Here is a 24187-nt window from a genome sequence, read left to right as displayed (position 1 = left end):
GTAAATCCCATATGTCTGGAATGGGGTTGAGGCCAATGCAGGGTTAGGTCGCTAGTTCTTCCACTACAAACATGTAAAATTATGTCTTTAAAACCTTGTTTTACAAACAGAGGCACAGTTATGATAAACCAGAAAAGTTCAAAGCATTGAACTTGAAAACATGTACACCGACAAGACATAACATTATGGCCACTGACAGGTAAGTGAATAACACTGATTATCTCTTCATCACGGCACCTGTTAGTCAGTGGGATATTAGACAGCAAGTGAACATTTTATCCTCAAAGTTGATGTTTTAGAAGCAGGATAATCATGGGGCAAGCGTGAGGATTTATGGATTTAAGTTTGACAAGGGCCAAGTTGTGATGGCTAGCATCTCCAAAACTGCAGCTCTTGTGGGGTGTTCCCGGTCTGCAGTGGTCACTATCTATCAAAAGTGGTCCAAGGAAGGAACAGTGGTAAACAGGTGACAGGGTCATGGACAGACAAGGCTCATTGATGCATGTGGGGAGCGAAGGCTGGCCCGTGTGGTCCGATCCAACAGGCGAGCTACCGTAGCTCAAATTGCTGAAGAATAATAATACACAGTGCATGTTTTGGCAGCAAAAGTGGGACCAACACAATATTAGGTCATAATGTTATGCCTGATCGGTGTATAATTCGTTTTATGCTGTTTTAGCAATGCAGTGGGTATGTCTCAAACATTCGAATTCACTTATTAGGAGGGGTGTCTATATATTTCAGACCATAGGTGTACAGGGTTGCAGGGAATATAAGATCTGCTGATCATGAACGTTCATGTTGGCTGTTTTATGTCGCTCTAACAGAGGTGACTCAGGTGAGATTGCAGTGCGCATGTTGCCCCTCCCTTGCTCGCGCTAACCTGTCGAGACAGGAAGTGAAACCTGGAACTCTCCGTTCACATGTAAACACAGCGGAGTGAAAAGGTTACTTCAGGTGATAATGGACGGAAGGTCACTGGGAATGATGCGTAATGACAGGATTATTAAGGACTGTTGAACTGAAACGTTTGAGGACGGAGAAAGAAAGAAGCGAGCTCGGGGCGAGTGACCGACAGGGCATCGTCTCGCGCTGCTGCCGCTACTGCTCGCGTGTGTGTGTGTGTGTGAGAGAAAGAGAGATAGGGAGAGAGAGAGAGAGATAGGGAGAGAGAGAGCAGTAACATTAGCCGAGCTAAATAATATCACAACATGCGGTTAAACGACGCTTAAATGTTTAGTTTTAGGACTTTATAGTACTTTAGTGAAACTTATTAAGAAGTTCGTGGTTAAAACGCAAACATTTCAGTGATATTCAGGGTTTGTGTTTCAAATTTCCCTCCGTTTTGTTTTTGAGTTGGGGGGGGGGGGAAGCTCAGCGCAACAGGCTAACACATTGAGGCCGGATGAGAAGCCACCCAAATCCGGTAAACTTTCAGCTCAGTGTGGGCCAGTGTTTAGCAGTGTTTGACTGGTTACTATACTCCGTGTTACTCACTCACACAGATACTAAGTGAAACCTTGTGAAGAACTGAATAATTACCTTATTTTGGATTAACCATGGATCCTAATGCTGGAAATGCAGCTGCTGCCGCTTCTAAAAGCGGTAAAGATAAGAAGTCTAAGAAGACTTATGAAGATGGAGATGGAAAGAAGAAATTTGTGAGTATATCTTGTTTGCTATGCTGTGTATTTCCTACTTGTGTTGCACCGACTCTTTTAGGTGTTCAAATCTGACTAAAGTTATGGTAACGGGTTTGGTGAATAATAATCTACCGCGGCTCAGATCTGAACTTTTTCCTATAACAGTCGTTATACAGTAGTGCTGATGTTTCCAAACTAACCTGTCCATACTTCTGATGAAGTCAGGTTGTTTTGATAATAGTGCATGTATAAAGCTTTGCTGCGTGTCTGAACTTGGCTAATAAGGAAGTAAGAGCTGTGTGTACTAAATGTAGAGGCAGGCCGGTTAAGTTTGGATTTGGCCAAAGTCTTGTGGTTGTGGATTCAAACACAGTTGTATTTCTAATAATAGATGTGATTGTACTATGTAAGTTTGTTCTCCCAATCCAGAAGTCGTCAATTGAGTAAAATAAGTGGGGCTGATTCTCTAAACACGTTCTCTAGCAAACAAACCACATGTTTGACATGTACAATTCATTAGGTCAGCTCCTTTTACATCATTAGATGTTTCTATCTATCTATCCATCCATCCATCCAGGCTGGGTGGTATAACCAAACATTCGTATCACAGTATTTTTTAAGGTTCTGACGGTATATCACGGTACGTTGTATATTTCTGTGGCTGATTCTATTGTCATAAGTACATAGAATATAACCCAGGACCTTCTTGCTGTGTGGCGACAGTCTTACCCACTTAGCCACCGTGTGAGATGAATTGGAGATACAAAATTGTTCGTAACTGTGTTTGACTTTAAACTTGTGCACTGATGAATCTTGTGTTACGAGTAACTACCGTTCCTGTCATGAATGTAACCAAAGTGTGTAAAACAGGACATTAAAATCCTAATAAATAAATAAATAACCAAATCCATGGGCATTAATATAGAGCCCTGCACCTATTTGCTACTACAACAGCCTTCACCTCTCTGGAAAGACGTTTCCTAAGATTTAACAATGTATTGTTTTTGCCTATTTAGTAAAAAAAACAAAAAACAAGCATACATAAGGGTCAGACCCTGATGTTTGATAAAAGGAATCAACATTCCATTTCATCCCATATGATAGGGCAGTTGTTGTAATAGATGTGATTGTACTATGTAAGTTTGTTCTCCCAATCCAGAAGTCGTCAATTGAGTAAAATAAGTGGGGCTGATTCTCTAAACACGTTCTCTAGCAAACAAACCACGTTTGACATGTACAATTCATTAGGTCAGCTCCTTTTACATCATTAGATGTGTCTATCTAAACTTACACACACTATTGTGATGTAAAAACATCAACATTATTTTACTATTTAACCAACTTTCCAATACCAGTTTTAAATGAACTATACACAAAGTCCTATTGCTATTTAGTTCATTGCGTTTTAGTATTTCTCTGTGTGTTTAGTATCGTAGTGAAGATTTAAATCCTAGATTTCAATTGTGATCCTTAAACAGTTTTACATCAGACTTCAGTAAATGACTACTTAGAAGTCAATGTTAAAACTCTGCCTTCTCTGTCAATCGCACTTAGTTCTGTTCACCACACATTACCTTAATGCTGGATACACTGGCACCCACGTAAATTTAAAGAAATAGCACTCCCTTCAAAATAAAAACAATCGCGTTTTATTGCATATGTGATGTACATTTATTTATGTCTTACCATTTTTATTTGACACTGACCTCATACAGGCCGGTTGGGCATAGCCCAGATGTGCTCTTGAGGATTCTTTGCCCAATACAACCAAAGATTTTATATAGGATTTAAGATGGATATTCCAGGACTGATTCCTCAACCAAGCTTTGGTTGACTTTAAATTGTGTTTGGGATCGTTGTCTTCATGTAAAGTCCAATTATCACCAAGGTTTAGTTCTACAGGTCTACAGAAGGCATCATTCGTCCACAAAATACCTTGGTATTTCTGTGAATTCATGATGCCAGGTGCACAGTCAAAATGGCCAGATCCTGTAGCAGTAAGCATTTCCCCATCATCACTGATTCACCCCCATTCTTGACTGAGGATAGGTTTGTTCTGGTAATTAGCCTCACCTTTCTTGCTTTAAGTTGCTAATCGATGTGGCCTCACAATTCCAGTTTTGATTTGTCACTCTATAGAACTGTCCCAGAACTCTGCAGGCCTATCTACATTCCTTCTGGCATATTCCAGTTGACCCATCCTGTGCTTCTTAGTCAATAGTGGCACACAATAGTGTGTGTAAGTTTGGCCATGAAGTCCGGGAATGTAACAAAAGTACACCATAACATTTTTGTCAATAATCTGGTGGTGGCTGGTGTTAAGTTCGTAGACATTGTGTGGTTACAGTCACTTCAGATTCCCATGATGATATGCGGTCCAGCAAAATGGCATTGCTTCTGATATAATTTGATCAGCACTGCAGAATAAATGTGAAAGCTGGCACGAGTGTTGTCAAAACCACTCTAAATAGAAACACATGACGGTATTAAATATGTTCGGAAGCATAAATCTACAAAAGGGAGCTGGCTTGATACAGCATGAGACTCCAGCCCCTCTAACAGCATTACTGAAGGGATCAGGGGACTGAGTATTGCTCAATACTAATTTGCCATTAAAAGCTGCAGTAAGCAGTCAACTGTTTTAAACAAAAAAGCAAAGAGCATGCTGTACTAACACTGCTTATTGTCTTCCTAAAATACCTGAAAGTAAATGTTCATGTCCTTCAGATACATGTCTCATTGCTGGTTGATGTGCCAGCTGTTGATACTTATCGAGTGCTACTTAAATGTGTGTTGACTTGCCACTTATAATTCAGGATGTCCCACTTTTAAAAAGAGCATTGGTATAATGGTCAATACTGCACTCAGATGTTAAACTGAGTTGGATTTGACTTTTTTTGAGCCACTGACATTTCTATACTGTGACTACGTATGGTGTTGGCTGACATGACAAATTATCTATGATTGTGGTATTGTCACACCCTTGTAGTTGCTCTAACACAGTTGCAGAGGCTTGGCTTGGTTACTGTAACTATCAGCAAAATCAGATTTGTATTGTTAACTGCCAAAACTTTATAAACTTTCATTTAATATCAAACCCAATCAGAAATTAAAAATAGAGATGGGACGATCGGGGTTTTTGGCACCGATTGCGATCTCCGATCTCTTTTCAGGGCAATCGGACGATAGTCGATTTCGATCGCAGGGGGGGGCGGTGACATGCAATTTTTAGCGCAAAATCAGCAGTAAATAATAAAGTAACCAAACAATTATTTTGTTCACCCACAGGAGACATATCTTATTAGTCTAACTGACCACACACACACACAGGTTTAATGTTATCCAGTTTAGTCTGAAAAAAACTTAAAAAGAGCCTCACAGTGAAAATAAACCGAAAGCAACAGCGTGTGTGTGTTAATTAAAAAAAAACGCTTTGTTCACAGTGTCGCTTTAAATGATTCTGATTCAGGAGTCGAATGTGACGCGTAAGTTTCTCTCTCCGTTTTTACTGTTATTAATAAATGCTGTGGTTTTAAATAAACACCAGCTACTACAGAACATTTTGTGTGACTTTCTTACATTAAAAAGCTTCATTAAAAAGCTTAATTAAAAAGCTTAATTAAACTGCTATTACCACAGAGCGGTCACCGAGTCAGACTCGTTCCGTCTGTGGAGCTAAAAGTTCTGATTACCCTAAAAGTTTAGCAGATGATCCTGAACTAACGAATTTGGTAATGAATAAACTTTTGCCTCTGATTGGCTCTGTAACGTTTTCTGTTCTCATCTACATCACAAGTAAGAACCACTTACGAGTTACCAAAGTGAACCAGGAGTTTATATAACGTGCTGATAGAATCGACTCAGATGTGACCGGGTTGAATTATCTTTTTAAAGTAAATATTACAATCAGCAAAATTACATCGTATGTATGATGCACAAAGTTAATGATGTTATTTTAGGTCATGAAGAGCTTTCACTGTGGTTTCTGTACGATGGTTGATGAATGGTGATGTGATGGTTGGCGTCTGGATCAATCCACTGAGCTGTTAACTTAACATGGTCTTTATATATTACACGATCGAATCGGCTACTTTTAGGAAATATCGCCGATCGCCGATAGCATATTTTGATTAAAAATCGGCCGATACCGATTCATAGCCGATCGATCGTCCCATCTCTAATTAAAAACTTCTCAGAATACAACCCACGCCACATATAATGGCATCACAGGAAAGCATGAACAAAACAGATTGTAAAACATAAACATTATTTATGATCTATTTATTCTATTTTAGTCAAAATCTAAACAAAACCCCATTTAACAGAATTACAATAAATAAATAAATAAATAAAAAAAAATTAATGTTTTTATGAAAAAAAACCCAACCTTTTTTTAAATTTGGTTTCCACTTTGTTTGGACCTGCAAGTTTTTATGAGTAAAAGAGTATGTCACTTTTTTAAATGCTAAATTACTTGCATAATTTTACTGACATTTGTTGCAATCAGAGGTTTCACATCACACTGTTGGTGCTTTAGGCTGCAATGAAGTATATCCAAAATAAAGGAAGTGCTGAATATTGCAGTGTTTCCAATGAGATTTTGCACAATATATTGCAACTAAGGATAATAATACAACCCTAAATCAGAAAAAGTTGGGACCGTATGGAAAAAAAGAAATACAGTCTCTTACATTTACTTTGATTTTTAGGGGTGGCTCGGTGGGTAGCACAGGCAGAACATTAATATACAGACTATTTGTTTTGATCAGCATAAGTAGTTAGTAAACTGTTTGCCACAGACAGTTTTACAAATTAAAATATTTACATTCTAAAAACTGGTTTTGCTCACAGTGTTTATCTTACTGTTCTGTATTCTTGCCACAAAGCTGTTTTTATGAAAGAATTTTGATATGAAGCTTTATAATGTGTTTTATATTGTAATGGGATGTTATAAGCTTGTCAATTATTGGTTAAAAGAAATTGCCAAAACCTGCATACCTATCACATGCTATTATTGTCTTCATTATGGTTCTGCAAACCCCATATTAGGCTGGGGCATTTAGTGAAATGCAATAAAAACAAAATCTGTCATTCTCTTGGACGTTTATTTAAAATTGTACAAAAATGTATTTGTAAAAGTAAACAAATTTATAACTGATCCCTCATCAAAGCCGTAAAGTTAGGTATGTTTATCACTGTTACATCACCTTTCTTTTAAATTAAACTTCACAGTTTGGAACTGAAAAATACAAATTGTTGCAGATTTTCAAGTGGAACTTTTAAATTTTAGCCATTAACAATCCGAGGTTCTGCTGTCTGTTATTTACGATGTGACATTGTGACACTGCAGGCAGACCAGCCAATCACATGTACTCTGTGTCTACTTAGCCACGTTGTTGTAGTGTTATTGAAACCTGTCACTGTCTGTTAGACTAAGAATATCAGCTATATCAGCATTAATGGCAGCATATGACTTTCTAAGATCCTAATATACACTTTTCTGTTTAAATGGTACCTTGACAGATATGGCTCAGAGAACTCAAAGTCTGTGATGAGACTGGGCCCAGGGAACTTAGCTGTGATTCTGTATAGAACTGATGTATGGTTTCCTCATTTTTTTATGCAGTGGTAGACTGTGTTAAGTGACAACGGTTCTCTAAAATTCTCTGAAGCCCATGTGACTAAAATTGTAACAGTAGCATAACAGTTTCTAATGCAAGGTTGATTTATGACTTACACATATGCACATTTACCAGTGGTTTCTGACCTTGCTTTACACAGACTGGGATTTCTCTGGATTCTTTGCTTATTTTCACAAATTTTAGATGGTAAAGAATCAAAATGATTTGCATTTGTCTTGTGTTTAGAAAAGTTCTTTCATTTCTTTGTACCTTTGTCAGGTAAATGGAGGTCCAAGAGAATAAATTAATGACATTTCTTGTTTTTTATTGGATTTTAAGACATTTTACGTTGCTGTCATATTAAGCTGCCCTTTTAAAACCTAATCTCTTTTTAACGTCTAATCTGTTGTTGACATAAAACATATTGAGTGGTTTAATATTTGAAATAGTTGCTGTAAGCTTGTCAGAAAACTGTTAATTGCTTTTTTTTTTTAAAAAGGGGAAAATGTGCATCTGTATACCAAACCCCAGTGCCATTTGTTTTTTTGTTTTTTTACAACTGATGCAAAATACAATCCATGTGAAGAGCTGCCAGCTATACACACGTTGTTATATTTAGTTTTTACAGAGGTAACAGCTAACTGAAAGAACACTTTTGTGGTGAGTTTTAATGGGGTTCCATTACATCATAGTCTGGGAGCAGTGAGTTAGGCTAAAAATATCAGCTACACTACACCACAGTTCAGCTTCTGGATGATGGCACACAAGTTGTTACTTTATCTTCCATCTCATCATCTCAGGAAAACTGATATTCACCCAGCAAAGGTTACCATAGAGTCCCAAACACACCTGGCATTTGACATAGTCTAATAATGAAACTCATCTTCTAGGTTGTAAACATTAGCCATGCTTTACCTTTTGGCCTGGTTGTGAAGCAGATGTTTCCTGCATGGTAAACCGTAATAGAATAATGTTAAGGACTTCCTATTGTAAGTGTGGAAAACACATGCTGCTGTAGTTAAATTTACTTTAGATTATTGATAGCTTGTTAATCTTAAATCATGAATATATTTAACCAAAAACCAGTCTGTTTAAATGTGCCGACTAATATTATCCAAATTTCCTTGGAATTGGGTTTGTATATGTATCCAAAATGTATACAAATATTCATCTTTAGATTGTTTGGATTTAATAAATATTCAGCAACATACACTATATGGCCAAAAGATTTTGGACCTCTGTCCATGAGCTTGTTGGACATCCCATTTAAAAAACAAATGATATTAAAATAGAATGACCTCTGTGTTTTAGCTATAACAACTGCCCTCTTCTAATAATGCTTCTCACAAGACTTTGAATTATGTATGTTAAAATTAGTGTTTATTCAGTCAAAAGAGCATTTGTATGGCAGGGCACTGATGTTGGTCAAGAAAGCCATTGATATTCCATGTTGGGGCTGAGGTCAGGGCTCTGTGCAGACCACTGGTGTTTCTGTATACCAAGCTTTATCATGTCTTTATAGATCTGGCTGTGTGCACAGGAACAGGGAAGCCGCTTTCCTAAATTGTTTTTGCAAAGTTGTAACCATATCATTTCCTTTATATAATTGATGAATTACACCTGTTGTGAGAAACACATGAATTTAGACGTTAGAAAAGGGTGTCCCAATACTTTTGTCCATATAGTAAAAAAATCAGGACAGTAAGGAGGATAAAAAACAGACTGCAAATATGTTTTGATCTGTATTGAATTGACATCACTACAAAATAAGACATTTAATGTTTTAGCTTTTGGACATACACTGATCAGCCATAACATTAAAACCACCTCCTTGTTTCTACACACAATGTCCATTTTATCGACTTCACTTATTGTATAGAAGCACTTTGTAGTTCTACAATTACTGACTGTAGTCCATCTGTCCATCTCTACATACTTTTTAAACCTGCTTTCACCCTGTTCTTCAATGATCAGGACCCCCACAGCACCACCATTGAGCAGGTATTATTTAGGTGGGGAATCATTCTCAGCACTGCAGTGACAATGACATGGTGATGATGTGTTAGTGTGTGTTGTGCTGCTATGACTGTTTTTAAATACCGTGTCCACTCACTGTCCACTCTATTAGATACTCCTACCTAGTTGGTCCACCTTGTAGATGTAAAGTCAGAGACGATCGCTCATCTATTGCTGCTGTTTGAGTTGGTCATCTTCTAGACCCTCATCGGTGGTCACAGGACGCTGCCCATGGGGTGCTGTTGGCTGGATATTTTTGGTTGGTGGACTATTCTCAGTCCAGCAGTGACAGTGAGGTGTTTAAAAACTCCATCAGTGCTGTTGTGTCTGATCCACTCATACCAGCACAACACACACTAACACACCACCACCATGTCAGTGTCACTGCAGTGCTGGGAATGATCCACCACCTAAATAATACCTACTCTGTAGTGGTCCTGGAAGGGTCCTGACCATTGAAGAACAGCATGAAAGGGGGCTAACAAAGCATGCAGAGAAACAGATGGACTACAGTCAGTAATTGTAGAACTACAAAGTGCTTCTATATGGTAAGTGGAGCTGATAAAATGGACAATGTGTGTAGAAACAAGGAGGTGGTTTTAATGTTATGGCTGATCGGTGTATACGCCTATTCTAAATTTGATGGCTGCATTATGTTTTTAATAAAGTTGGGACAGTGGCATGTTTACTGTGACTGAGACTTTTGTTAATGCTTCTTTTATATGCAGGATACCAACACCTTTTACCCGTGGAAAGTTTGAAAACAGGTCTTTGCATTGTCCAGATTTACACAGTTGTTAAAATTCAAAGAACCGAACTACAAATGTTCATTTTCTAGATGTGCTTTCTTAGACATATACTGAATGTTAAGGATTACAGCACTCACTAAAAAAGTAAACTGTTTACAGAGATGAGGTAGCTGACTACATAGTGGTTTTGACAGCAACTACATAATTTAGAAACTAAGCTAGCAGAACAGGATGGAGCTTCTACTCACAATGCCTGAGGGTGATCATTGTTGCTGCAGGACCAGAGTTCTTGCACTGTCGCTTACTTTTCTCACCCTTGCATGTTTTTCTCAGTCGTTCTGAAAGAAAACAAGAAAACAACAAATAGATTATGAAAAAGAAATGAGAAAACAAAATCTTACAACTACCTTTAATGTGCAGATAATTACAAATACAAAACTAACAGTCTTTTGAGTTTTGAGTTGAAAATAATTGAAGTTGATGCATATCTGACAGGAAGTAATGGAGATAAAAAGAGAAGGCAAGATACTATGAAAAGGATACTGTAGTTCTGAGTCCTTTATAGAGAAGCCAGCAACATTTACAAGGTTAAGAAAATCTTACATGAGTAAGACAGACTAAAGGAAAGGGAAGGCAAACATGGTGGCTGTGATTGCCTGCCTGTGGTTGCATTATGGTTTTCGCTGCTGCTTCCTTTTGATCACAGATCAAGGTGCAAGCTTAAACAGACAGGTATTAAGCACAGGAAAACAAAGCATCAAATCAGACACCAGGCAAGTTAATATTTGTATATGGTCCATGCATTTTCAGCTTGACCCGATTTCACATTCTGTTCTGTTTAAACAATTATGACCTTCATGTTTTACAAACAATTATACAGCCTTTCAAAAGAAGGTGCTTATGAAATGGTAGCAGTTGACCTCTTAGATACAGAAGTGAAACCACATTCTCAAACACCCATTAAGGTTTTCCCACAGTGTTCGGCTAATTCACATCTACAGAAGTTCAGTTAAATATGGTATACAACACCAGATCAAAACAGTTGGAATATGGAAAAAATATGGAACATGCAAATAAAAACCCTGCAGTGTTTTTGTACATTTACTTTGACTTTTACTTCATTACAGACAGTATAAATCCAAGATACTTTATGTTTTGTCTTAAGACATGGATCGCAGACCTAAATTGCAGGAATGGATGTATGTATATTACCAAATGAAATGAAGTTGACCAGACAAAACAAGAAATAGTTTAGGTTCATACTGTGTGCCATGAGATAAAAGTCAAAGTAAATGTAAGAAACACTGCTTTTTTATTTTATTTGCATTTTCCCAACTGTCCCAACTTTTCCTGATTTGGGGTTGTACATAATTTATTAGCACTTCAAGATGTTTGATGGGTAAGGCCCTACTAAATTCACAGGAAAATGTGCTTAATTTTACCTTGTTTTTCCAAAGATGTCACAGATTTTTAAAGAAAAGAGCCACATTTTACGGCCGTCATTATAAAACACTGATTTATAGAATCAATGGAAGCTACAATACACAGTCAGCCTACCTTAATAGCTCCCTCTTAAAAATGAAATTTTTTTTTTTACACATAATGGTTCACATAATCTGTTGAAAGTTTTTCAAACTCAGTTTAAACTCAGTCATGTTTTTAGCTGCTTTAGACTTCGACATCTTAAATGTTTTGTCTAACCGATTGCTAATGTAACCGAGCATCTTTAGAGTTTGCTGAGTTTATAAAGAAATAAATAAACTGTACACATACTGTCGGAGCGATGATCACATGTAGAAAAGCACACTTTTCCTTTGACTATGGAATCACAAAAGAGACAAAATGCACTCAATACGTGAACACATCAAACATTGTCAGCACACTACACCACAGAAAAGTCTGTTACACTAACGTAATTGCGGTACGTTTGCTAGGACCGCCTCATATTGCATATTAATATGCTATGTGAATGAAAAATGTTAAATACATTTTTTTTTTGCATTTTGTCCCCATTTTCCTCCCGATTTAGCACACTCAGTTTTGTCTTCCACTGCTGAGAGATACCAGATTGCATCCAAGGAGAGCACTTCGCTGTACACGCCTCTTCCGACACGTGTACAGCCCTCCTCTTCTCACCCCTGCTTTCTGCACAGGCGTCTCTTCCGCCAATCAGGGTCCTTACACAGCGTATGAAGTGCCAACCCACCCACACATAGTCCGGCCCCCACCCTGCAGATACGGTGGCCAATTAGTATCTGCTGCAGGCCCTGTCAGCTATGCTTGCCAGATGGTGCCCAGCCGACCGGTGGCAACACCAAGTTTGGAACCGAGGAGTTCAGAAACCCGATGCTGGTGTGCTAGCGGAATATCCCGCTGCACCACCTGAGCGCCCTACAAACCTTAAATTTTGACTTTTACAGCAAATTGCATATCACATGGTAGGCGGTTCATTTCACGGTTCGTGACACGATTTTCACGGCCGTGAATTAGGTTGTTGGGGTTTTGATAGATAGTGAGCTTTGGGTCATTGTCTTATAAAAAACAGAGCACCCAGTTTAAGATTAAAAACAGAGCACCCACTTTAAGATTCTCAGGAAAGAGGAGCAGATTTCATCTAAGAACTTTTTGTACTGTACATCGAGTCAGTTTAGATAGTTTTGATTGTGCTTGCTGCTGGGAAGCACCCCCATGACTTTATTTAGGATTATGATTTGCATGACTGATTTTGGCCAAAAGTATACTTATCACACAATTTCTCTTCATGGGTGTGATGCTTTATTTTAGCACATTATGACTTCCTCCTAGTATGTGTGACAATATAACACAAGCTCAGTTTCAGAAAATAAGTGCTTGCATTTTTTCCCTTTTATTCAGGCTTTTTGTGTTTAAAGGTAATTAGGGGTTTTGGTACTGGTGCTGTGCCAATTTTCAGGAGTATTTTAGTCAAATAAATTATATGTTTTAACATGATTTAAAATGTGACGCTGTTAACACAGACAGAATCCAAAATTAATAGATACAAACTTAGGACATTTAATTGAATCATGCTGATGTTTAGAACCGATCAGCCTGATCATTTGTTGTAGATTATTCAGCCAGAGAACTGAGTCAGTGTGTTGCTCATCATAGCACAATGTTTCCACTGTATTCATAATGATGTGAATTTTTACAATTTGCTTCATTAAGAAGTAAAATATTGCTAGCCCTTTCCTTTTCTCTTCCTCCATGTTTTCTTATATATGTAGTCAATTCCACTGATACTACCACCAAAGTAATAATTTTATTCAAATGTCTTTCTTAATCTTTGTCTGAATCGTGCGTGACATTACTGCTATAGAACTTTCTTATAGCTGTTTTAAAGAGGGTCACATCATTGTAGGTTAAGTAGCCTGTTCTCTCTTCTTCTCAGCTGATATTAGAAAAGTCATGGGCATTATTTTATAACACCATAAAATGTTGCTTTCAAGCTTGTACATAATTACAGAATGATTCCAGCTCACTGCTTCGTGAGGTGCTGTTTCTTGAAAATGATCTGGTTCTGCTTTTCTCTCTGCACCATTATTAATGACCTACTGAAACAAATCCAATTATCTTTTATTGTTTTGTATCTACCCCCGGTCTTTCCAAAGAACAGAGAGTCGTGCTTCAGCTTTCTTTCATTAAGGACAGTCACTCCTATTAAACATTTGATTAATTATTGATTTTTTTTATGCATTTGCAACTGAAAAGGCATTTTTTGTCTTTGTCTTTATGAGGATAAAACTTAGAAAGGTCTCATTCAGGCGTTGTATTAGTGCAGATATTGCACTGAAGCTCTTTTAGCTTTTAACTCCAGTGTTTGCTCACTCTCACTCACTCACTTTCTTAACCGCTTATCCAATCAGGGTCACGGGGAGGTGCTGGAGCCTATCCCAGCTTTTCAATGGGTACAAGTCACACAGTAACACCCTGGACGGGGCGCCAGTCCATCGCAGGGCAGACACACCCACACCCACACACACCCACCCACACACACACACACACACACACACACACATACCCATTCACCTATAGGGCAATTCATTGTCTCCAATTAACCTGTTTTTGGATTGTGGGAGGAAACCGGAGCTCCCGGAGGAAACCCACACAGACACGGGGAGAACATGCAAACTCCACACAGAAAGGACCCGGGACCTTCTTGCTGTGAGGCGACAATGCTACCCACCGAGCCACTGTGCTGCCCCAGTGTTTGCTGTTTTGTACGATATGCTTTCTATTGGAGGAAACCTAGAGCCACCTTCCTGTACACTCTATAGGTAGTAAGGATGCTTGTGTATTTTTCTGGTTTTTGCACGGGTTTCAATATATTAATAATATGTACAGGTTGGACTGATAAAATGCTAAAATGATTTTAAAAACATTACTTTACACAATTTTAGTAACGTAAAAATAAATTCTAAAACATTCAGACATTTCTCCTGTTCTGGATTAGCTTTGCATAACAAAGTGGATACTTTACCAAAGTAAATTTGTCATTTTTATCTTGTTCTATAGCATTAATTGTCATGGACTGTACGCTTCTTGTCTGGAAGAATTACTGTTATAGCTTCTTTTAAACAGTTATAAAATGACTTGTTAAAACTCTTAGCCCAATCAAAATCAACAGGGATGCAGTCAGTATGTAAATGATGTAGGTGCTCATCCTGACATCAGTGTAATCTTTAGTGTTGTTAATGAATAATTGTGTAAATGATTACCAACAAAGAAGTCATTTTTTATGAATACTGTCAGTTTAAAAGCTCTTTTAAATTTATTTCACACAGCTGATGCTTGATTTGAACTGAAAAACGAGTTAGTAAGAGTTCTGACTGATGATGTCAGGAGGGGCATTAATATACTGGCCACTCTTTTATTAATTATGAGTGGCATGTTCAATTCCCAGGAGAAGCAGTCCATGTTGTTTTTGTGTAGTTTTCATGTTCTCCATGTGTCTGTGTGGGTTTCCTCCGGGAGCTCCGGTTTCCTCCAACAGTACAAAGACATGCAAGTGAAGTGAATTAAATATACAAAATTGTCCATGACTGTGTTTGACAATAAAAACTCTAACTGATAAATCTTGTGTAACCAGTAACTACCTGTCCTGTCGTGTAAAACATTACATTAAAGTCCTTAAATAAAAAAAATAAATATGTGATGCAGTAAGCTTGTCGGTTACAAGAAATTCAGGTCATATCAGGTCATCAGTGTTGCTGTAATCAAGCACAAAGTTTTTCAAGAGGAATATTCAGCAGAGTTTAGTAATTAGTGCTTTGTGTTGATTGCACTTCTGCCTCACAACAATGCCTGTATTTTTAGGAATGACTGTTACAACTCAAGCATGTCTTTTCAGTGCAGGAAATTGCATCTAATACGGCTTCTAATACCCCTTCTCACCGCCTCTCTCACTCTTTGTTGTGTGTGTCATGAACATAATGTTAGTGCCTGTCTACTCTAAAAGCTAGTTTCCTTTCATTCTTTTTATTTCTTTTTTTTAATGAAAGAGGGGGAAAAGTGTAATGTGCAGTGGAATAAAATAAAACAATTGAGGGTTGTAACTAGCTCCTCAAGTTTATATGAAAATTTTACAATGGATTAAATGTTCGTTAGCTTTTTTTGTTTGACCCAGTTTTCTTTGCTTTTACGTTTGCATAGACCTCTTTCTTACAATACAGATAGATTTGCATGGAGCTTCATTCGTATTAAAGGACTACTCATAAAAAAGACGGTTAAACTGACAAAGAGCAGCCTAGGTCTTGATTAAACACTGATGCATTATTATCTCTATCTCTGGTTGTTTACCAGTTGCAATATTAAAATCATGAGATTTCAATCAAATTTACAGTGCTGTTAAAAGGTTTTGGCTCCTTTTCCCAGTTTCTTTTATTTTTAATACTTACTGTATGTTTCATATCATCAAACTACTTTTAATATTAGAGTAAGGTAACCCAAGTACACACACACACACTTTTTTTATGATGATTTCATTTCATTGTAAAATACGGTTTGGTCCTCCCCGCACTATGTGACAAAGTAATCGCCACCTTGACCAAACCCAGTTGAGTACAGTTTCACTGGCCACACCCAGACATGATTAGCCCCAGACCTGTTGAATGTAAACATCTCTAATTTACCAAAAAAACAAAAAAAGATAAGATTCTGTGGCCTAATTAGTCAAAGGTGAAACTCTTTGGAAGTCATGGGCCACGTTACTTTCAGCCTAAAACTAACACCACATTCCACCATAAGAACATCATACTAACAGTCAGACATGGTGGTGGTAGTGAGATGGTATGGGGCTGCTTCGCTATGCAGGATTTGGATGACTTCACAATTGATTGAACCATAAATTCTCCTCTCTCTCAGAGTATCCTAAAGGAAAATGTCTGCTGGTAAGTTTAAGACCTAAAGCTCGGGGACAGTTGGGTTATGCAGCAAGGCAATGATCTGAAACACACAAGTCCAACGTTGAATGATTCTCTTAAACCAAGACAGTCATAATCTTGACTTGAATCTTGTTGATAGACTGCAGAAAGGCCTTACATATGTAGGTCATGTCCGAATTAGCCCAAGTAAAACAATTCTGCAAAAAAGAATGGGTTAAAATTCCTCTACTGTAATATAAAAGACTTGTAAGAAATTGAAATAATCAGTTAGCAAATGTTGGTTGGTTGTGAAACAAATTTGGCAAAAATTGGCGTCCCCTGTCACAGCCGTTGTTGAGACTGGGATGTTTGGTGTTTCTGTGCCATATGTGCTGTTGTTATTAGAGTGGGTTATGATGTAGACTCTGAGCTCTGGAGAATTTGTTCTGCTCAGTTTAGTGGATTATCTGTCCTGTTAATTTATGCATGTATGAGTGTGAGTGTGTGCAAGATTTCCAGGTGTATATGTGTGGTGTGTGTTCAGTTGGTTCAGCAGTGGATTAATCTGCTAAGATTAGCTTGTAAGTCATGCAGTTTGACTTTCAAATTCCCCTCCTGTATGATTAACACTAATCTACTTCTGCCCCACACAGTGCAGGTGAACAACTGTGTGTGTGTGTTTGTGTTAAATGTGTTAAGGATATAATGATCTACGGCAGAAGGAATGTCTTTATTTGTCATAAATACATACGTGTACAGTACAATGAAATTCTATATGCACATATTCCAGCTTCTTTGGAAGCCTGGGTCAGAGCGCAGGGTCACCCAATGTAGAGCAGAGAGGGTTAAGGAGCTTGCTCAAGGGCCCAACAGTGGTTTCATAGCAGAGCCAGGATTCGAACCCACAACCTTCCAGTTGGTAACCTGCAACCCTGCCCACTAGGCTCTCACTGCCCCCCACCCACTGTGTATGATGTCTTACTGTACAAAAATCTTCATAGAAAAATAGTCTACCAACTTTCTTTTGAACTTAAAAGTAAAAACTACCTAAATATTCACTTTATGTTGTATATTATAGTTTTTTTATTTAAAGAATGGAGCGGTCCCTTCTGTGTGGAGTTTGCATGTTCTCTCTGTCTGCGTGGGATTCCTTGGGGAGCTCCGGTTTCCTCTCACAGTCCAAAAACATGAAGTGAGATGAATTGGAGGTTCAAAATTGTCCATGACTGTGTTTGACATTCAACTTGTGAACTGATGAATCTTGTGTAACCAGTAATGACCGTTTCTGTCATGAATGTAACCAAAGTGTGTAAAACATCATGTTACAATCCTAATTAATGAATAAATAAATAATTATAAAAACATGTACATGTAATTGATTTACACCTTTCAGCTTTTCTACAGCAATGAAAGTAAATCAAGGCTTAAAGCCATACAATTTAGTTAGGAATTAAATGATTAAAGCTTTCCTGTCCCACAGTGTGACAAGTCACAGGAAAATGTTGTTTGTTGATTTTACAGGGCTGGCATGTTCACTGCTAGAATGTCAATATTAGATGAGTATCAGCTGATATGCAGAGCTGGAATATTGGAACTAGATAGAATTGGAGTGTCCCTGAAAAGTGTGTTTGTTATTTTCTTCGAATTTATTTTTTTTAATTTAAATTGGTAAAATCTAAAACAGAATTAGTTGCATTTTGAGACTTTTCTTATTTTAAAAACATTACATTGAGGTAATATTTATATATGCAGTCAGCAGTGACCATATTTCAGAGCAGGAGAGCGTTTGAGCGTTAAGCATTTCTGTTAATTCAATGTATGCATTTGTGTGTTCAAGTAAGTGTGTGTGTGTGTGTGCGTGTGTGTGTGTGCATGCCTGTGTGTATGTGTCTTTGTGCCCAGCTGCCCGAATCAGATTCTGATTTATGGGTTTTTGTTTGACCTTTGCAAAGTCAGGATGTTGATAGGGGAGACTATTGTGTATGTATAGTCTGATTATTTTCATATGAGAGCTTGACCCAATAACTGCGGCTTTGTCTGAGTAGCATATGATGCAGAATATTAACTCTGTTTGTGTGTGTGTGTGTGTGTGTGTGTATTCTGGTTGTAAGGCTCAAAGGAAGCTTCTTGAGGTTTTATGGAAATAAAGACCAGTGCTTGCCAAAAACATGGTGGCTGTGCGACTGCAGAATTGTGTGGTGACTAGAATTGTGAAACTGCAGACACATTACCAGCGACCCTGAAAACATGCTTCCTGCCTCCAACTGTCAGTCAAGTGAGACACACAGTTATTTGTTGTCACGCTTGTGACTCTTCTTGAGTTGCAAATTGTTGCTTAGGTGACTATCCTAAACGACTGTACAGAGGGACATATTTGTCATTTGAACCACTTTTGACATTTTGTACTGGGAACATGCCTGATGTCGACTAAAACAACAGAGTTCATCTACATAACTCTGTAGCAGTGGTTTGACATAATAACTGTAAAGGGAATCAGAATCTCACAAGTATTTACAATACTTGGATTTATTATAGTAATCTTATTTAATATTGGAAAAAATCAGACCAGGACATACCTAGTTTGATGTCTAAATTTGACTACTTTAGTATTAAACTGTGCTGTGGTGCAATAGTGTAGTTAGTACCACCTTTATTGTGGTCTATAATGTATACTCAATTAAAAAACGTGGTAAAAATGTGGTGGTTGCATTGGTGTGCACACCCTCCAATAACTGGGGATGTGGCCGTATTGAGAATCGGGGTGTGTTCAAAAACCTAGTGAGCTCTTTACATAGACAGCATTTTACATCATCCTATGCGTGCTCCCGAGAAGGAGGCTGTTTGAATTCTTAGATGCCTTAAAATACTGCCTAATAAGGAACCTTAAATCTGACCGGTATTTTGATAGAATAACGAGGGAGCATCCAATGCTGCCTTAGCGGTGAAAGCAATCCCATCATTCTGTGTGGCACAACTTTTCTCACAAAAATTAAAAATTATGGCGGACGATTGCGGAGCTATTTTCAAACATAAATTATAATTGATGGGAACTCAAGGGATTGGGACTAAACAGCTGTGTAGCCTTAAGAAAACCACTTGTCAGTGAGGCTAACTGGCAAAAACAGCTTCAATTTGCTAGGAAGCATAAAGATTCGACTCTGGAGCAATGGAAGAAGGTCATGTGGTCTGATGAGTCCAGATTTACCCTGTTCCAGAGTGATGGGTGCATCAGGGTAAGAAGAGAGGCGGCTGAAGTGATGCACCCATCATGCCTAGTGCCTACCGTACAAGCCTGAGGGGGCAGTGCTATGATCTGGGGTTGCTGCAGTTGGTCAGGGTCTAGGTTCAGCAACGTTATGTGCCCAAAGAATGAGGTCAGCTGACTACCTAAATATACTGAACGACCAGGTTATTCCATCAATGGATTTTTTCTTCCCTGATGGCACGGGCATATTCCGAGATGACAACGCCAGGATTCATCAGGCTCAAATTGTGAAAGAGTGGTTCAGGGAGCACGAGACATCATTTTCACACATGGATTGGCCACCACAGACCTGAACCCCATTGAGAATCTTTGGGATGTGCTGGAGAAGACTTTGCGCAGTGGTCCAAATCTCCCATCATCAATACAAGATCTTGGGAAAAAATTAATGCAACTCTGGACAGAAATAAATGTTGTGACATTGCAGAAGCTTGTGGAAACGATGCCACAGCGAATGCGTGCCGTAATCAAAGCTAAAGGCGGTCCAACCAAATATTACAGTGTGTGACCTTTTTTTTGGCCAGGCAGTGTAGTAATCATTTCACACCTGCCATCAATTAAAGTAACTCTTTAAAGTAATGAACCTGATATCATTCAGCCCTTCTAGTAAGATTTTCCTGACAGTTACTTAATTGCATTCTAAAGCAAAAGTCATGATCTGCTATGAGCTTAAAATGTATCAAAGGGATCTCATTGTTGAAATGTATCGGCCTAAAAGGTACAGAAAATTTTTCAAGGCCTTACATACACCATTGAACACAGTGAAGACCAATATCAACAAGTAAATAAAATATGGCACCACAGTGACATTACCAGGAACTGGATGTTTCTCCAAAATTAATGAAAAGACAAGAAGAAAACTGGTCCAGGAGGCTGCCAAGAGCTGCAGGAACTTCTGGCAAATACTAATTGTCTACTACCTGTGTGAACAATCTTCTGTATTATCCATATGTCTGGACTGTGGGGTAGGGTGGCAAAAAATACAAATTACATTTAGCAAACACCTATATCAAGTCTACCAAAAGCATGTGGGGAAAATGTGTTATGTCTGATGAGACCAAGGTTGAACTATGGCCATGATTGCAAAATGTATGTGTGGTGCAAAAACAACACAACAAAAGAACACCATACACACAGTGAAGCATGGGGTGGCAGCATTATGTTTTGGGGCTGTTTTTCTTTGGCTGGAACTGGGACTTTAAACTAGGGTTTAGTCAAGGTGGAGGGAGTTATGAACAATTCCAAATATTAGCCAATTATGGCAAAAAACCTTCAGGCCTCTGCTAAAGATGAGGAGGAATTTCACCTCTCAGCACAACATGGCTTGGCTTCTTCAGAAGAAGATTTTGGAATGTTTTTGAAGATTTTGAAAGAAAGTTTTGGAATGACCCAGCAAGAGCCCAGACCTGAATCCTGTTGAATAGCTGTGGGGTGACTTGAAGAGGGCTGTGCACAGGAGATGCCCTCACAATGTTACAGATTTGTAGCACTTCTACAAGAAAGAGTGGGCAAAGATTGGCAAGTCCAGATTTTCCATGCTAATGACTTCTACCAAAAAGACTGAATGCTGTTTATGCCACAACATTATTGTGATTGTTTTTTTTTTCTAAAATGCTTCTTCATGGTCAGATTTTTTACATCACATAAACCTGTAACAGATGTGAAAACTTGCACAGTCAAATTTGCACACGTGGCCGCGAATCTCAGCTCTGCCATCCGTCTGGGCTGAGCGACCACATGAACAATGATTGGCCTGTTGTTCATTTAGGGGTGGGGTTTTAAGCCGTATAGGGACTCCTCGTAAATGATGCAACTACGACCTCTGCTGGCTGATTGATGGCGCCTACACAGAGACCTGGAAAGAGTGCAGTGATCAGGGTGTGTCTCTCCGTACACAAAGCAGATTCGCATATATGCCCATATGTCGGAGGGGCTGTGTGTTAGCTTTGTTCTGTTCAAAACAGAGCGTGTGTCAGCATTAGTGACGAGGAAGTATGATGCAATCGGGCAATTGGATGCGCTCAAAAGTCAGGAGAAAAAGGGGAGAGAATGCATAAACAAAATATATTTAAGCATTAGAACACGAGAGGGAGTGTGTTATTGCGAATAACACACGACCTCAAGTGTTCTATTGCTTTTATACAACAGTTTTTACAAAAGAAAGAAAGAAAATAAATCAAAGAAGCCCTGAATTTCATATTAAATATGCTTTAATATTGACAATACCTTCCGCCAAAAAGTAGTTCCACAACGAGTGAGTTGCTGCTATGAAAATTCCCTACCCTGCCTTAACACTACAAAGCAGACATCCCAAGTTGCAAAAACTCATTTCAGGGAGGTAAGAAGAACAAGAAGAAGAAGGCAAGAACCTCCGAAGGAAAAAAAAAAAAAACCTCTCGCACACACCAAAGGATTATGGGTGATAACAGAACTTCTAGGAGCTGCTAACTGGACTATGAAGCTAACTGTTTGCGTTATAAACACATTAATGTTCCCTACATAGTTCACTAGATTGTGCATCAGATAACGCATTCATGTTCACTACATAGTGCACTAGACAGTATATTAGACAATAGATTTATGTTCCCTACACAGTGCGCTAGATTGTATATCAGATAACGGATTTAAAACGCGATCGGGAAAAAAGGCTGTGTCGCCTGCGTGCGCGTTTGTGTGCATTAAGCTTGTCGTTACTTGCAACGCGTCAGCGGAGTAATACGGTTGTGGTGTGAAAATACCGTGCTGATATTTGTTAGAACCCTTCTCAACCAATCAGATTGTAAGGTCGGAACTAACTGTTGTATGTGTGTGTGTATTATATATATATATATATACATTTTACATGTGATTAAATCTTACTTTGTTGTGAAAACATACATAACTTTACTGTTTAGCTAAACACTTGTCTGTGAGTGCAGCAATTTTGAATGGCTTCACTAAATACTAGTACTGAGGAGAAGACTCCTTCCTCATAATGCGTTCATAAAGTCTCTGGGAGAGCTCAGGTGGCGTATCGGTCTAATGCACCAGCCCACCACCACATAAATCTTGAGCTTGAGTTAAAATCTCAGCTGTGCAATCAACCTAGCCAGGCGTCTAACATACACAATTGCCATGTCTTGAGAGAGGAAGGTCGACTGGGTATCTCGATGCAACTGCAAATCTGATTTGTGCTGGCTGGTTGAGGGGTAGGGAAATCACAGAGCCATATACTCCCAGTGTCTCTCAGTAAGGCTGTGACTCCGCAAATAAACAAGAACAGCCGAATCTTATTGACTGAACACACGTTGCATGATCTCCTTGGTCAGGGCAGGAGTGTTATTGAAAATACTGGATTAGAGAGATAAGGGGATGAATGCAAAAAAATACCCACTGCTGGCCTGTGTAAATAATTGGTTTTATGGGCCGTTTTATGGGTTTTATGGGTTGTCGGGAGGTGTGTGCCAGCTTGTGACCCTTCTCTGCTGGCTTACCGCTGCTGTCATTAACACTGTTGAGGTGTGACAGATGTAGCAGTTGTGTATTTGTGTTTATTTGTTGACTAAATATCTGGTTAATAGTAGGACTGGGCGGAATATCGCAAATATCGATATATTCGATATTACATTTTACACGATGTTGAAAATGACCATATTCGATATATCAAGTATGCGTAGAATACACAGATTACCATTTGAGAACGTTTTAAAAAGAGCACAGAAGCGCTGCATGGAACGCTTTCCTTCGCATATAAGTGGGTGGGCGAGTGCACGCACACACATGGAAACTGAATCACTGAGTTAACGAGTCAGACACGACTCTTTTAAAATGAATTATTTATTGAAATTAAATCAGGGAGCTGTGCTCTTGTCTATGGTAAAGATTCATTCGTTTTGCTCACTCTGTTTCATTATGATGTCGTGCATAAACAACTCCATGAATCCATAAACCAATCAGAGCTTCCGAATTCATATTTTGGGCAGAATTTAATAGTTGTATTAGTGACAGCTTAGTGAATGAATTACCAGTTTCAGCTTTTTACCGCGAAAGCCGAGAGAATAAAGTATCTAAGACAGTTTTCATTAGTTTGGTGGACAAACACAGTTAAATATGGATCTATATATTCTGGAAACGTGTGGTGGATCTGGGTTGCGGTTCTGTTGTTTAACAAGCGCTTTCGTTTTGCAATGATAGCAAAGCATTATCAAATATTAAAGTTTACGGGTTCTTTTGATGCTTATTTTTTCGAAGTGAATTGGAGAGCATAAATGTGATTTTGAGATTCTGCTATTTTTTTTAATAGTGTATATACAGTGTATCACAAAAGTGAGTACACCCCTCACATTTCTGCAGATATTTAAGTATATCTTTTCATGGGACAACACTGACAAAATGACACTTTGACACAATGAAAAGTAGTCTGTGTGCAGCTTATATAACAGTGTAAATGTATTCTTCCCTCAAAATAACTCAATATACAGCCATTAATGTCTAAACCACCGGCAACAAAAGTGAGTACACCCCTTAGTGAAAGTTC

At 38.4% G+C, this 24187-nt stretch overlaps 1 protein-coding gene across 1 annotated transcript in view; it reads left to right on the top strand.

The window, feature by feature from the left end:
• Nucleotides 1-1376: 1376 nt before the first annotated feature.
• The window catches only part of LOC134316375 (protein diaphanous homolog 1), a 137716-nt gene continuing 114905 nt past the window's right edge, over nt 1377-24187 (top strand). Inside the window, exon 1 of the mRNA XM_062996771.1 lies at nt 1377-1661. Within this exon, the coding sequence (XP_062852841.1) occupies nt 1560-1661 (102 nt within the window). The 5' untranslated portion in view covers nt 1377-1559. The remainder of the gene's footprint in view (nt 1662-24187) is intronic.

Source organism: Trichomycterus rosablanca, chromosome 1 (genome assembly GCF_030014385.1).
Source record: "Trichomycterus rosablanca isolate fTriRos1 chromosome 1, fTriRos1.hap1, whole genome shotgun sequence".
NCBI classification, from domain to species: Eukaryota; Metazoa; Chordata; class Actinopteri; order Siluriformes; family Trichomycteridae; genus Trichomycterus; species Trichomycterus rosablanca.
The sequence above is the reverse complement of the archived record's forward strand: the minus strand, read 5'-3'. Positions and strand labels throughout refer to the sequence as shown.